The sequence below is a fragment of the Rhipicephalus microplus genome, unplaced genomic scaffold (genome assembly GCF_043290135.1).
Source record: "Rhipicephalus microplus isolate Deutch F79 unplaced genomic scaffold, USDA_Rmic scaffold_66, whole genome shotgun sequence".
Lineage (NCBI taxonomy): Eukaryota > Metazoa > Arthropoda > Arachnida > Ixodida > Ixodidae > Rhipicephalus > Rhipicephalus microplus.
This window is the reverse complement of record NW_027464639.1, coordinates 1,426,273-1,440,923: the sequence shown is the minus strand read 5'-3', so window position 1 is coordinate 1,440,923 and position 14,651 is coordinate 1,426,273. Positions and strand designations below refer to the sequence as shown.

The 14,651-nt window shown below is 49.2% G+C and overlaps 2 protein-coding genes across 11 annotated transcripts in view; one reads left to right on the top strand and one right to left on the bottom strand.

Moving 5' to 3' along the window:
- The window catches only part of LOC142790041 (uncharacterized), a 467,642-nt gene that overhangs the window by 161,205 nt on the left and 291,786 nt on the right, over positions 1-14,651 (top strand). For all 10 annotated transcript variants that reach the window (XM_075885074.1, XM_075885070.1, XM_075885072.1 and 7 more), the window contains exon 9: positions 7,698-7,764. In XM_075885074.1, coding sequence (XP_075741189.1) covers positions 7,698-7,764 — 67 coding nt within the window. The remainder of the gene's footprint in view (positions 1-7,697; positions 7,765-14,651) is intronic.
- The window catches only part of LOC142790043 (uncharacterized), a 111,216-nt gene that overhangs the window by 1,983 nt on the left and 94,582 nt on the right, over positions 1-14,651 (bottom strand). The gene's annotated exons all lie outside the window — the stretch shown is intronic.

Genomic DNA, 14,651 nt, shown 5'->3' with positions numbered 1-14,651 from the left:
GACAGGGAATCGCAAATTATACATCGTGGCGAAAATTTTGTTGTAGCAGTATTAGACAATGCCCCTTTGCGCATGCCCAGTTCAAAAAGCTTGGCTGTGCTTGTGCTACGAGGGTGCAGGGGCTTTGTCGAAGGCCAGAAACTCTAATGTTCCTTCTCGAAGGGTGAAGATCGATAAGACATATATAGTTGTGGCCCATGTGTATACAATGCTGTACCACCACAAGAAGGTTGGGAAACGACACGGAGTTGAGGTGAAGTTTTTGATGCTTAAGGAGCTTGCAGTCTTATGCACATTCATAGGTGGCACGAAAACAGGGTGCAAGAAGCACTACACGAAATCATATGCAGAATGCAGTGCTGGAGGGGTATATGAAATACATTTGTCATGTGGCTAAAGTTGTGTGGTACAAATGGAAAGATGTGCAACATGTGCACGTGTGAACATCATTTCTCAGTAAAAGAAACACATACAAATGGGCACCTACCCACCCAGTGCTCAGAGTGCAAGTGTAAACCAATGCTGGAAAATAAGAAGATATTGAGCTGCTGCTGCGATAATAGAGCAAGTAAAATTTGCAAAACACATTACACAAGGAAGAAGGGAAATGACTGTGCCAATGAATCATCTGTTGACTAAAGTATGAAGTCCTTTGCCACTTTTCATTGTCAATTTACTGTATTGCACATGGACATCTTATAAAACTTCGTAATAACTGAGCTTTTGAATTTTTGTATACTGCTGTTTGTGTGTTGGGAGGCAGGCTTGATTACCTTGTTGCAAAGGCTCCTTGGTGGGGATCTACCTTACTCCTTTGTTATTTGTCTGCGTAGCATGAGCTTACTTTCATTTTGTGGATTGTTCATTTCACTCTTCTTTTTTTCATGGTTGTTCAAATTATCAACCTTTAGCACTTCTTCGAAAGTACTACACTATGCAGTCGAATCTTGTTATAGCAATCCTCAATATGTTTTTTTTCGAAAATTCCCCTCCAAATGTCCATTGTCTTATTGTAAAAATGTTTCACTACTACAAATTTCAGAATATTGCATGTTTCAGAATAATTTATCGAATTTTATCTCCCTTACATTTTCAGAACACTCCAAAATAATGAATGACGACATTAAGAAGCTATTCACGGCTGTAAACATTATGCCCAGCTCCGTAGCTGCCAATCTTGTCATGATGAGAATGCTGACATATTTCTCTTTGCCTGCACTATTCAATTGTGCGATAGCCCTGTTGTCATCATCGTCTGGAACTTGCTTTTCAAGTTAGCCTTTGCCCCGTCATCCTTGCTTTTGTGAGGCAGCTTGACATGCGGGCTGGTTTCTAGCCTTTTTGTTGGTGGTTGAACATTCAAGATGAGCTACGGAAACGGCACGAGAGGAATGCTTAGACGGTGAAAAATGCAATACGAGAGACCTATTGGTTGAAGTCTCTGATAATAACTCGCTCATGCCGTACTAACGCTCACACAACCTACAGTGCTTCAACAAAGCGTGCATGTGAGCTTAGCTAATGACCGATAAGATCCGTATCATCCATTGTGGTAAGGAAACTGCGACGAGAGTAAAGACGACGTTGAAACAGTGCACGCAAACCAACGTGAAGAATTCGTATTAACTGCTGTAGGGAACTATGTGAACGACGACGAAGCAGCATGAAACGGCAAGCCACAGCGTTGGTGCACGCGCGACCCGAGCTTGCGTTTGTTTTGTATTTTCGGCCTGTTGGCGTTCCTCGCTCTTTTGGCGTTCCTCGGCCTTCCAGTAGGTCTGTACGTGAATAAACTGTGTGACATCTGGTGGAGGTGTGTGGACTCGCGTACAAACCTGGAACTTCGCTCCCGTAAGCTTCCCCCTCTACGTGACACGAACATGGCCACCGAGACGCCTCTCCGGGTGGGACCTTCGACCGTCCATGTCACTTGTGGTGCCGTGTATCCTCAACGAGACCCTCCTATCTTCACGGGCTCCACTGAGTCGGACGTCGAAGATTGGCTGGCGAGGTACGACAAAGTCGGCGCAAGTAACAAATGGGACGACCCAAGTAAGCTGGGCTACGTCACATTCTACCTTGCGGACACCGCGCAACTGTGGTTTAATAACCACGCAGCTGACATTACTACGTGGTCTGCATTCAAGACGGCTATTACGGACGTCTTTGGACGACCTGCGGCACGCAAGCTTAAAGCCGAGCACCGTTTACGTCACCGTGCGCAGCAACCAGGCGAGACCTACACAGGCTACATTGAAGATGTGTTGCATCTATGCAACCGCATCAACTCTATCATGCCTGAGGAAGAAAAAATCAGGCACATATTGAAAGGCATTGACGACAACGCCTTTCAGATGTTGCTCGCGAGAAATCCCCCCACCATTGCTGTCCTCGTTTCCCTCTGTCAAAGCTTCGATGAATTGCGTAGGCAGCGCGCAATTGCTCGTCAAGCCCTCACGATGCCAGACACGCTGGCAAGCTTGCACCTAGCTGCCCATCCTACCGACCAGCAGCCGCTGCTTTTGACAATCAAGGACTTCGTCCGCGAAGAGGTAGCGCGCCAGCTGTCACTGCTGCCACTGACACATGAGCTCACGCAAGCTTTGGCACCGGACCTCCAACACATCATTCGGACCCAAGTCGCTGAAGCCCTTCCGCCGGTGCATAAGCAACCACCAGTCACAACGCCTCTCACGTACGCCGCCGTCGCTGCTCGGCCTACGCAACAGCGTATGCCGTATGCTCAACCTGCCACGCCACCCTATGTCCTGCCTACAACCCCAATTGCGGCGCTGTATCCCTACGCGAGATCTTCAGCTCCATTTTACCGTCGCCCAGAAGCTTGGAGGACAACGGATAATAGGCCCATCTGTTTCGCCTGTGGTATCGCTGGACACGTCGCCCGCCACTGTCGCCGAGATCCCCCTCCAGTCGACGCCGTGGGCAGGCCAATGGCGTCGTCGTCTATGACGCCTTCAAGGTACACCACTGACGGTCCTCGACCCTTCGCAAACCATCGGTCACCATCGCCACGACGACGCTCCCTGTCACCTATGCGTCGCCGACCTGCTATGGAAGAGGGAAACTGATCGCTGCAGCTCCGGAGGCAACAGCTGCATACAATTCGAACTGCTTAAGGCCTCCATCTTTCTCGCCGCAAAACGTTATTGACGTCAATGTTGAGGGGGCCGCCGCACAAGCGCTTATCGACACAGGGGCCGCCGTTTCCATAATCTGTGAGACCTTATGCCGCAAGTTGAAAAAGGTGACGACGCCTCTTTCGAGCCTGAGGCTCCACATGGTCAACTCGCAGTGCATAGAACCTACAGCTGTGTGCACTGCACGTGTCATTATCCAAGGTGAACTTTATGCCATTGAATTTTTTGTGCTGGCATCCTGCTCCCACGAAGTCATTCTTGGATGGGACTTTCTTTCGCGTCATCGGGCCATCATAGATTCTCACGTGCAGAAGTTGCCCTTACACCGCTGCCAACCTCTTGTTCGGTGGATTCTCTTTCTGAAGCTTACAAACTTGTCGTTGTTGCAGACACTGAAATAGCACCGAGAACATCCGCCCTTGTAGCCCTGACCTGTACGGCTGCTCCTGCCGGAACTGTTTTGTTCACTTCGTCTGACGTATTTACCCGCCGCCGTAGCCTACACCTGCCCTTTGCCGTACTCACCGTGGAATCCGGTGCTACCGCCATGCTCGTCGCGAACTCGCTATCGTCGCCAGTTACCTTACTTCGCTGAGAATGTTTGGGTAACATACAAGACGTTGACCTCTTGCGCCCTCTAGAGTTCGCCGAACACGCACCTCACCTCCAGCTCAATGCTATGACGCCACCTGTGGCCACACTGCCCGCGCCAGACTCATTCCAGCCCTCTGTTGCCGCTGAGCTATCGCCGACACAAAGAAGCGAACTCTTGTCCCTTCTTCGAGAGTTCCGTTCTGTCTTCGATTGCGCTCAACCATCTTTGGGTCGCACAGCGAACATCACGCATAATATTGACACCGGTACTCATGCTCCCTTACGCCAACGACCATATCGAGTTTCAGCGGAAGAGCGCCGTATTATCAACGAACAAGTCGACGATATGCTCAAGCGTGGTCTCATCCAGCCATCGCAGAGCCCTTGGTCGTCCCCTGTTGTACTTATGCGCAAAAAGGATGGGTCTATCCGATTCTGTGTAGACTACCGCCGGCTCAATAAGATAACTCGGAAGGATGTGTACCCGTTGCCACCCATCGACGACGCTCTCGATTGCTTGCAAGGGGCAGAATATTTCTCCTCCTTAGATTTACGCTCAGGATATTGGCAAGTTCCAATGGCTGATCCTGACCGATCGAAGACTGCATTTGTAACACCTGATGGGCTGTATGAGTTTAACGTCAGTCCGTTTGGACTCTGCAACGCCCCAGCTACCTTCGAACGGATGATGGACACCATCCTTCGCGGCTACAAGTGGAACACATGCCTTTGCTACCTAGACGATATCGTCGTTTTTTCCCGCGACTTTTCCACTCACCTTGTTCGTCTTCGTGCTATTCTCACGTCTCACCTCTGCTGGCCTTCAACTTAACATCAAGAAGTGCCATTTTGCCGCACGTCAGCTCACTATACTGGGTCACGTTGTCTGCAAAGAGGGTGTTCTCCCGGATCCGGCGAAACTCCGCGCCGTGGCCGACTATCCGAAGCCCAATTCCATCAAGACGCTTCGAAGTTTTATCAGCCTGTGCTGCTCATACTTTCGTCGATTTGTGCGCAACTTCTCTTCCATCATCGCACCTCTTACCAACCTGTTGACAACTTCCAAAGGCATTTCTGCTTGGTCAAAAGAGTGCGACGAATCCTTCACCACGCTTCGGCGGTTATTATTATCACCTCCAATTGTACGTCATTTTGACCCTGATGCGCCTACGGAGGTCCACACCGACGCCAGTGGCGTCGGTCTTGGTGCTGTGTTGGCTCAACGAAAACCAGGGTACCAAGAATACGTGGTCGCTTACGCGAGTCGAACCCTCAAGAAAGCCGAGTGTAATTATTCCGTCACGGAGAAAAAGTGCCTCGCAATTGTCTGGGCTTTGACGAAGTTCCACCCATACCTTTATGGCCGCCCTTTCGAAGTTGTCACGGACCACCACTCTCTATGCTGGCTATCATCGCTCAAAGACCCGTCGGGGCGCCTTGGTCGTTGGGCGCTTCGCCTACAGGAATACGACATTCGTGTTGTATACCGATCCGGCCGCAAGCACTCCGACGCTGATGCGCTATCCCGCTCGCCGCTACCGGCTGACCCAGCCTCCTCGTCACCTTCTTCAGCTGTCATAACACCAATCGACTTCAGACATGGCATCGGAACAACGCAAAGATGTGTGGATTTCCCAACACCTCGCCTTTTTGACTGATCCGTTAGCTAATTCAGTGTCAAGAACTATCCGCCGTCAAGCCACACATTTCGCTATTCGAGACGACCTGCTCTATCGGCGGAATTACACGTCTGAAGGTAGGAAGTGGCTGTTAGTGATACCCAACCACATGCGCTCGGAAATCTGTACTGCTTTCCACAACGACCCGCAAAGCGCTCACGCTGGCGCTCTCAAAACGTACAACCGTCTACGTCAGCGGTACTACTGGCGCGGCATGTACACATTTGTCCGCAAGTACGTACGTGCTTGTACTGCATGCCTGCAACGTAAAGTCCCACCTCAGCGCCCTGCCGGTACACTTCAGCCTCTGCCGTGTCCAGCGCGTCCGTTTGACCGCGTCGGTATCGACTTATACGGACCACTTCCCACGTCGTCTTCTGGAAATAGGTGGATAATTGTCGGCGTGGACCACCTCACGCGTTACGCGGAGACAGCAGCACTACCCGCAGCAACCGCGAGAGAAGTTGCGTTTTTCATCTCGTGCAACTTTGTTCTTCGCCATGGTGCTCCCCGCGAACTTTTGAGCAACCGGGGCCTTGTTTTCTTGTCTGACGCCATTCAAGCGTTGCTCGCTCAGTGCAACATGGTTCATCGCCTGACGACAGCATATTACCCGCAGACGAATGGCCTCACAGAACGATTTAATCGCACTCTCGGTGATATGTTGACGATGTACACAGCTTCAGACCAGACCAATCGGGACACTGTCCTTCCATTCGTCAAGTATGCGTATAACACCGCTACGCACGCGACAACAGGATTCTCCCCTTTCTTTCTGTTGTACGGACGCGAACCATCGTGCACGCTGGACACTATCCTCCCATACACGCCCGACTCCTCTGAGTACACTGCAATATCTGATGTATCCAGGTACGCAGAAGATTGCAGACGATTGGCCCGTTCTCTGACAACCGAGGACCAAGGCCACCAGAAGCTACGGCTTGACACCGATCGACATCTCTCTACTTTCACGACTGGTGCTCTCGTTTGGCTCTGGGTTCCACCGAGCACTCCTGGCCTTTCGTCGAAATTACTGGCACGATACCACGGGCCCTACCGCATTCTCGCCCGTACGTCACCCGTCAATTATGAGATTGAGCCATTGACACAGTCTCATGACTTACGCCGTCGTGGCCGAGAAATTGTGCATGTGAGTCGCCTGAAGCCGTATTACGACCCTGCTACAGTGACTACGCCTTAAGTCGCCAGGTTGGCTACGCTATTCACCGGGGGCCAGGGTAGGGAACTATGCGAACGACGACGAAGCAGCATGAAATGGCAAGCCACAGCGTTGTGCACGCGCGACCCGAGCTTGCGTTTGTTTTGTATTTTCGGCCTGTTGGCGTTCCTCGCTCTTCTGGTGTTCCTCGGCCTTCCAGTAGGTCTGTATGTGAATAAACTGCGTGACACTGCTAACATTTCGCAGTGCGCAAGAAGGACGCGCCTGCTTACCGTAATAGTTTATTTTCCAGCAGTCGAGCTGCTCACGGCAAGATAGACTGCCCTCTTTTTCAAATAAATGTGTACTGGTTCCGTATTACTTCGAGTTCGTTTTTTCGCACTTATTTGAGCATAATGTGGTTGCTCGATAATGTATACACAGCATGGGTATGCGGCTCATGAGTTAATGTTTACTTTTTTTGTGCAAATTTTTATTACTTTCTTTAAAAAGACTTCACAATAAAGGATAATATTTAGCGGTTCTTTGCGATTTGTTGCATTGAAATTTCACTGTGTATTCACCATTGCTGCAGATCCTTCTTATGCGTTATGGCTGCCGTGCAAAGAACACTGTGCCACCAGTGGTCTGGGTGCAACTAGCAACTTCGATGAGGACGGCTTGCCTCATGAAGACTATGGCTGTATCTGTGCCTTGTTAATTCACTGATAATTTTTTTAGAATGGTGCATTAGTAGCTGTAAGCTATGTCTGTAGACAATTACTAGCATCATTTGTGGTCTATACTACAGTGTTGCTTGTGTCTGTACAGTCTAGTGTAGAACATACTCACGACCTTTTTTCTTTCTTGCCTTTCTTTGTTCGCTTTCTCCTGGAATAGCAAGGCAGAGACACGGCACCTGTGGTCAGCAACTCTAATGCACCTAAGGTGTCGCCTGTATAGTAACAAAGAAATTGACCTCTTCAAACAATAGAAAAGTGGGCTGCTTGGACATCATGTAATGCGTTTTTTTTTACATGTCGTCAAAGCATTCTCGTCATTCAGTGTAGCTTAGCAACTTGAACTTGCGGTCTTACTTTTTCTTAGGGCGGCCGTCGTCGCGCTGGTGTGGGTCTCGCCATTGCAGCTCGGAGTCATCTGTACAGGACTCTCCGTACGTATTCTTTCATATTGTTTTTAAATTATTTTGTTTATTTTGCAGTGATGTTGCTTCACTTTTCATGTGTTTGCTAGAGATACCTGAACATTCAATGGTATTCTATAGTTTTTCTTAATAGAAATCTGTTATCGATAATGCGTCAAGTGCTACAGCTCATTTGCCATCTAGCGCAAGGGCTGTGAGAGAAGGCAGTGATGTGACAGCTGTGCTGAATGATCGATAGTGCTACAGCCTGCTTATTTCCACTATTCTACACCAAACAGTGTGTTTTCATAGTTTAAAAATGAAACCACAGTCTCTCGAGGCTGAAGCATACTCGCATGTATCTGTCCTCATGTGCATGCACCATGCTGCCGTGGTTGTATGTGTAGATCAAGGAAAACGAATGCGCTTGCACACTGGTAGCCGCACCACTTTTCCGTTGCATCATAAACCATTTACTTACAATGCAAGTCGCTGAAGGCAAACATGTACACTTTGATATTTAGAGAGCCCTGATGTGCAAGACGTGTTGGACCGGCAGCAGAGAATTGAGAGAATTGATTGAGAATTCAGTAAATTATTGCCTTAAGTTTTCAACTGTACAAAACCTAAGGTTTGTTGTGAAAGTACTCTGCCGAGAAAAAGAATGCAGCAAAAAAAAAAAATTAACCTTGCAGAAAGTTGCCGACTTGCATTTCAAAGCTCCTCACTTATGTGCCAGATTTCTTTGCAGCATGGCAACTGAATTTCTGCTTGCTGTATGCGCGATGTCGAAACCCATGCTGACCGCAAACCCGAACTCGAATTTTGCACATGTACACTCTCGTTTTCGTAAACGATGCGAGGCTGTGCATTCATAATTGAAAGGTTTCTCTGTACTATCTATCCCTTTTAAAATGTAAATAGTGCAGAGCATTTTGTTGACTCGGGACGATACTGCACATCTGTAACCACTATGAAGAGGTTTTGCAGTTAGTACTCCTTAGGCCTTGCCTGCAGTCTTGCAACTTAGCGTGCTGCATCGGGCACTTTGTCCTAGAAAACTTGATAACGGGGGCAAATTAAATCGCACTGGCGAGCTTAATCAAGAGCAGCATACGTGGAACCAAATTTGGGTTGGAACCAAATTTGGGTGCTGGGTGCTTCGTTGTGGGTGTGAGATTTTGGAAGGCCATCTTTCATGCACAGCGTGAACTAGTGGTGCAATTTTATATGCGTTCCAAATACGGACGGAGGCGGTCTATTCTATCGAGTCACTCGTGATTGGCACATTTGAGCCGGGGGAAATGCCGTGACAGAGCGTCACGTGACGGACAGAGGCGTTTCGCTCCATCGAGTCGCACGGGATTGGCTCATTTGAGCCGTGACGAATGCCGTGACCTTCTATGTCACGTGAGCCAAGGTGTCGCGCGTCAGTTTTCCTCCGTTTCTCATGCGGAGGAGAAGGAACGGTCTGAAGAATCGTCCAAAACGGATGGATTTAAATAGCTACGAGGTGGCTTGGATCGGATTTAAATGTAAGCGCTTTGCACCTTTCACTATCCGAATACTTTGAGAACATGGCGTCGCAGCGAGCCTCATGCACTTATGCTGCGATTCAATCCTCCCTCCGTTGTTGTAGCCACCCCGTCTGTTTGTCCATGACCGTTGTCGTAGACAGGCAGACAGACACACGGACAGACAATCAGACAGGCAGACAGGTAGACGGACAGACAGATGGACGGACAGACACAGACACGGACGGACGCAGGCAGGGCAGACAGGGCAGGCAGGGCAGGCAGGGCAGGCAGGCAGGGCAGGCAGGGCAGGCAGCATCCCCGAGTGCGTACTATGTCCTTGTTTGTTGTTTGTGGCACTCTTGAGCACGCTTGTGGAGTGTTCACATCTACGAAGCCATACATGCACCATGTCAGGAAAGAGGCGACTATACTCGGCAAAAACTTTTCTTGTCCTTGAAAGGAATGCTACGGGGACGGAGATTTCTGCCCATGTAGCCCTACATGAAGTAATTCAATTTACGCGCATCTCGTAATGCATCTCGTAATCTCGATGAAAAGTGGCAGGAGGCACACCATCAGCGTTTGATGTATACGCAGACTCGGGCGCCGCTTAGTCTTTGAGGTATTCGTAAAAAGACGACGATACAGGGCTTTTCACGTGTCGGAAACCCCGTTAAGGTAAATAAATACAACTGTCTTGTTGCTGTGCACTGCATCCTGTTTCGAACTGTTCCACATAGAAAATAAAAAAGGAACTTTTATATTTCACTTTGAAAATGTGTGTACTTTTGCGTAACTACGTTTCATGGCGATAAGATGCATGTGATTTGGCTCTGTAGCCTTCGCTTCAATGCCAGTAAAATCTGTTGCTGAGTAAGGGGAAGGCAGAGTCATCAATGCTGTTGTTGAACAGCTCGCAGATGACTGCCTTGAAGCTAGCAGCTTGGATGATGACGATCGCCAGATTTATAGGGTCGATTTTATGAGGTCTCAGATATTGAACGTGGCCTTTCTGGATTCGAAAAAGAGCTGATGTATCTGTGAAAGGCTTTTCACCCAGTCCAAGCTCCGAAATGGAGTTTAAGATGTGCGTGTGAGAGATGATGTCAAACGCTGTTTCCAAGTCAAGACCCAGGATGCCTGTTACGTCGCTTGTGTTCACGTCTATGGTTTGATGTTTGAGCAGCTTGATGTCTGATTTGATGTTTGAGCAGGCCCCGGAGCTGATCGTTCATTAAGGTTTTGAAGAACTTCCCAAGCGTCGCTGGTGGACAAGGGCTCTCCGGGCTCAGTGCATGGGGGTTCAGTGTAAGGCGAGTAGTCTGAACAGCTTGAGGAGCCCATGGGTAAATATCTGTGAGCCAAACCATCCGGTATAGCGTCTTCAGAATCAAACTGTCTGGCGGCGTGTATGAGTTTTGCAATGTCTTGCCTTTGATTACTCTTTGAATGTGACTTGTTCAAAAGGTGCTTTAGCAAATTCATTTCTCTCCTATTCTCAATTAGCCATCAACAGAATTGCACACCTCATCCCACTGCTGCCTAGAGAGCGTCTGGCAGTGGTCCTCGATGGTTCGGTTAAGTTTTGCAATTTTCTCGCGAAGCCAACGATTGAGCCTCTGCCGCTTCCACTTATTGAGAAATGATTTCTTGGCCTCTAGGAGGTGCGCAAGGCAACTGTCCATCCTATCCTTTTCAAAATTCGTGTGTATCTTTTTTGTCACCTCACCAACGTCTCCCTTGAGCTGTTCGGCCCATTGATCCAGGCTAGGGGTTGAGTCTCCAACTTGCGGGCATTTTTTTCTGATATGCCGGAAGTAATCCCAATCTGTGAAACTAAACTCTCTTACGGGCTCGCCCTTTACACTGATATGGGTAGCTAGGACATTATGGTCACTACCCAGATCCACGTACAATTCGTGCCAAGTAGCAGATTCAACATTTTTAACAAAGGTAAGATCGGGCGTGGAGTCCCTCGTGCAGGAGTTACACATCCTGGTCGGGAATGCTGGGTCCGGGGCCCCGCAGGGGCGCCTGCGCAAGTAGGCGTTTGGTGTGTAGCAACACCACAGACCCGAGCGAACGGGGGGGGGAGGGGGGAGTTTCGGCTCCCTCCCACGCCTAGCCGTGCGTGGCTTTGCCATGTCCGGGGTAAAGGGGATCCGAGGGGTTGAGCCGACGTCGGGTGATTGGACCTTTAAGGCCCCCCCGGCGGAGGCAACACACCCCTTTGGCCCCGGCTTCATGTAGACGGCACCCCTGGGCTGACCCACCCAGGGGAAACCGGCAGTCGCCTTTTCCTGTCTCTGCCTCTCTTCATCTTCGTCTTTCCCTCTTACTTTCAATCTTTCCTGATCTCTCCTCTCTTCAATTTACTTCTGTTTTTCCTGGCGGCAAGGGCTAACCTTGTGTGCCCATCCAAACTAGGGTAAACCATATTGGGTTATAGTAACTGCGTACTGCTGGTGTTGTGCAGAAATGCTCTGCCACGTCCCCTCGTTGGACTCCGTGGTGGGTGGATAGCGCCGTTACCGAAAAATACACATTTTCCTATGGGATCCTCGACCCCCTCTTTAACTGATCGTGCTTCGAAAAGGGTACGCACTGACGAAACTTCACTACTTTGGCCCCAAAACAGAGAAACTTTCCCAAAATACCATGTCCTCCACTGCGAACAATCATCTACCATAGCTAGAGCAATCTCGCCCTTCCTTGTGGCCAAGTGCTTCAGAAAGACCATTGGAACCGGTTATAAAGCCACGAAGACGGTAAGTGGAGATCTGCTTCTCGAATTAAAAGACAAGGAACAGTACAATAAACTCTCGCACCTCGTAGCCTTTGGTAACATCCCCGTCTCTGTGAGCGCACACCCTACCATGAATACAGTGAAGGGCGTGGTATCGGACGAAAATTTGACGACACTGAGTGAAGAAGAGCTCTTTGATAGATGGAAAGACCAAAGTGTAATACATGTCCAGCGCATCAAAATCGGACGTAACAACAATGAAATAGCAACAAAGCACTTGATACTCACCTTCAACTCAACCCACCCACCCACCTGAGAATGTCTAAACTGGCTATGTAAAACTCCATGTCCGACCCTTCATTCCAAACCCGAGGCGTTGTTTAAAATGCCAGTGATTTGGTCATGCATTCCAGAGCTGCCGAGGACAGCTAATGTGTGCTAAGTGTGGCACAACCGGCCACAGTGCTGATGAATGTAGTCATGACGAGGTCCTCTGTGCTAACTGCGAAGGTAGTCACCCCGCATACTCCAGAGCGTGCCCAGCCTGGAAAAGAGAAAAAGAAATAATAACTATAAAAGTTAAGTAAAATATCACATTCAGGGAAGCAACACAACGGGTGTCGTTATCATTGGCACTAAAAACACCTTTTGCCGAAGTGGTGCAACGAGGGGCGGCACCACAAAGGCCCTTGGCAGTTGCCCGGACCGCGCCTAGCGTGCCGAGGCCAATGCCACAAGCCCCTATGGCGGGAGCAGCCAGCGCTGCCCTGCCCACATTCAGCCTGTCCACACCAGTGACCTCTACAAGCTCTGGCAGCAGCCAGGGCAATCACGAGGCCAAGGGGGCTTCATCGACCCCCAGCTCGGTGGGGACAAAGACTTCGTTGATCGAGGCGAAGTCTAAGTGACGCACAGATCGGTTTTTAGAGCGGGCGTCCAGTGTCTCACAAGAGGCTATGGACACCAGTTCAAGCCAAACGGCGCAGGAAGCGCCGAAGGAGCGGCGAGCTTCTCTCGATCGCTCCAAAAAGGACAGAACGCCGATTACAGGGCCTGACAAAGGCCCTGTAAAACGAGCTAATCTCCGTCTTCTGTGCACACAGTGGCGTAACTAGGGGGGGGCAAGGGGGTACAAGTGCCCCGGGCGCCACTAGGGAGGGGGCGCCAAGCCGAGTCCTCGGGTTGGCGCCCCCTGGAAAGGTTGTCAATGTTTTTTTCCGTAAAACCGCCTGGAAGGGGGGAGGGGCGAGGTTGTAATGTACGACTGGAAGTGGGGATGGTGGTGAAGGAAAGGGTTGCCGCAATGGCTTTTGCATCGGGAAAAGGATCCTCTATTTTCATTTTGCTGCGCTACCTCCGTGCCTTCCCATGACCCTCGGCTAAGCTTTGTTTTGTGCTCCGCAGCACTGGGTTAGATGAGTTTCAGCGAACCCCACCAGCCTCCCAAACCACTTACTGAAAGCTTCCCTGAAACCAACCACGTACGTAAACAAAATAAAATAAAAAAGTTCGAATGCACCTTTTTTGAGTAAGAACAGAAAACTCCAACGAAATAGCCGATCGTCCAACGACTAATCGTCCACGCAGCGGCGGAAGGAAGGGCGAATATAATCCGTGACCTCGGCACCAAAGGCTAAACAAAGGCGTTTATTCGCAGAGTTCTCTGGAGGAAAGACGGAGAAAGCGTGACACGACGGCGACGTTTGTTGATTCCCTGCATCGCGGGCGCCAGCAAAGCAATAGAAGGGCGGGGGTCAACGTTTCCCACATGCCATCCACCGCCATGGGCAGGTTCATCCTTTGGCCCAAAGAACACGCACCTGCGAAAAAAGCGCAGAGCGTAGTGTACCCGACAGCATGTGCCGACTGCCCCGCTTCGTACGTTGGAGAAACCAAGAACTTCCCTGAAAGAATGCGGCCGCACAAGGATGACCTCCATCAATGGAACAGCGAACGGAGCGAAACGGCAGAACACTCCGACCAGTTTAACCCCCATACCAGACCCGAGGGCGCGGTGTCTAGCTGGTTGCTTTGTTTTGTACTCACCCTGCATTCCTTGGGATGCACAAATAGCGCGAAAGCTTAGGTACGAGAAACTTGGGCCTGGGAAGCGCCCGTGCCGTCAAGATTTTTGCAGTGTGGACTGGAAGAGAACAATGACGGGTAAGGGACTTCCGGAAGTTTGAATAAAAAAAGAAAAATACTATACAAAAACGCGGGCGTAGCTCATCGAAATCAGAACTGGTGGCCCTTGGCCTCCGAAATGGCCCGCCGCGCGCCAGTAGGCAATCGCGGAAGCCTACATTAGCGCTAATAATAATAATAATATAATAATAATAATAATATTATTTAATATTATTATTATTATTATTATTATTAATATTATTAATATTATTATTATTATAATAATTAATATTATTATTATTATTATTATATAATAATAATAATAATAATAATAATAATAACAAACATTATCACGGGCATAATGAGGGGCGCGGAAATATATTTGCCCTGGGCGCCGTCCTATCTAGTTACGCCACTGTGTGCACACAGCACTTTTTCCCTTTTTTCTTTTTCCACTACGGAAAAATCATTCAGTGGAACGTAAGGGGAATACTTAGAAATTTAGATGACGTCCAAGAACTTCTGAGTAA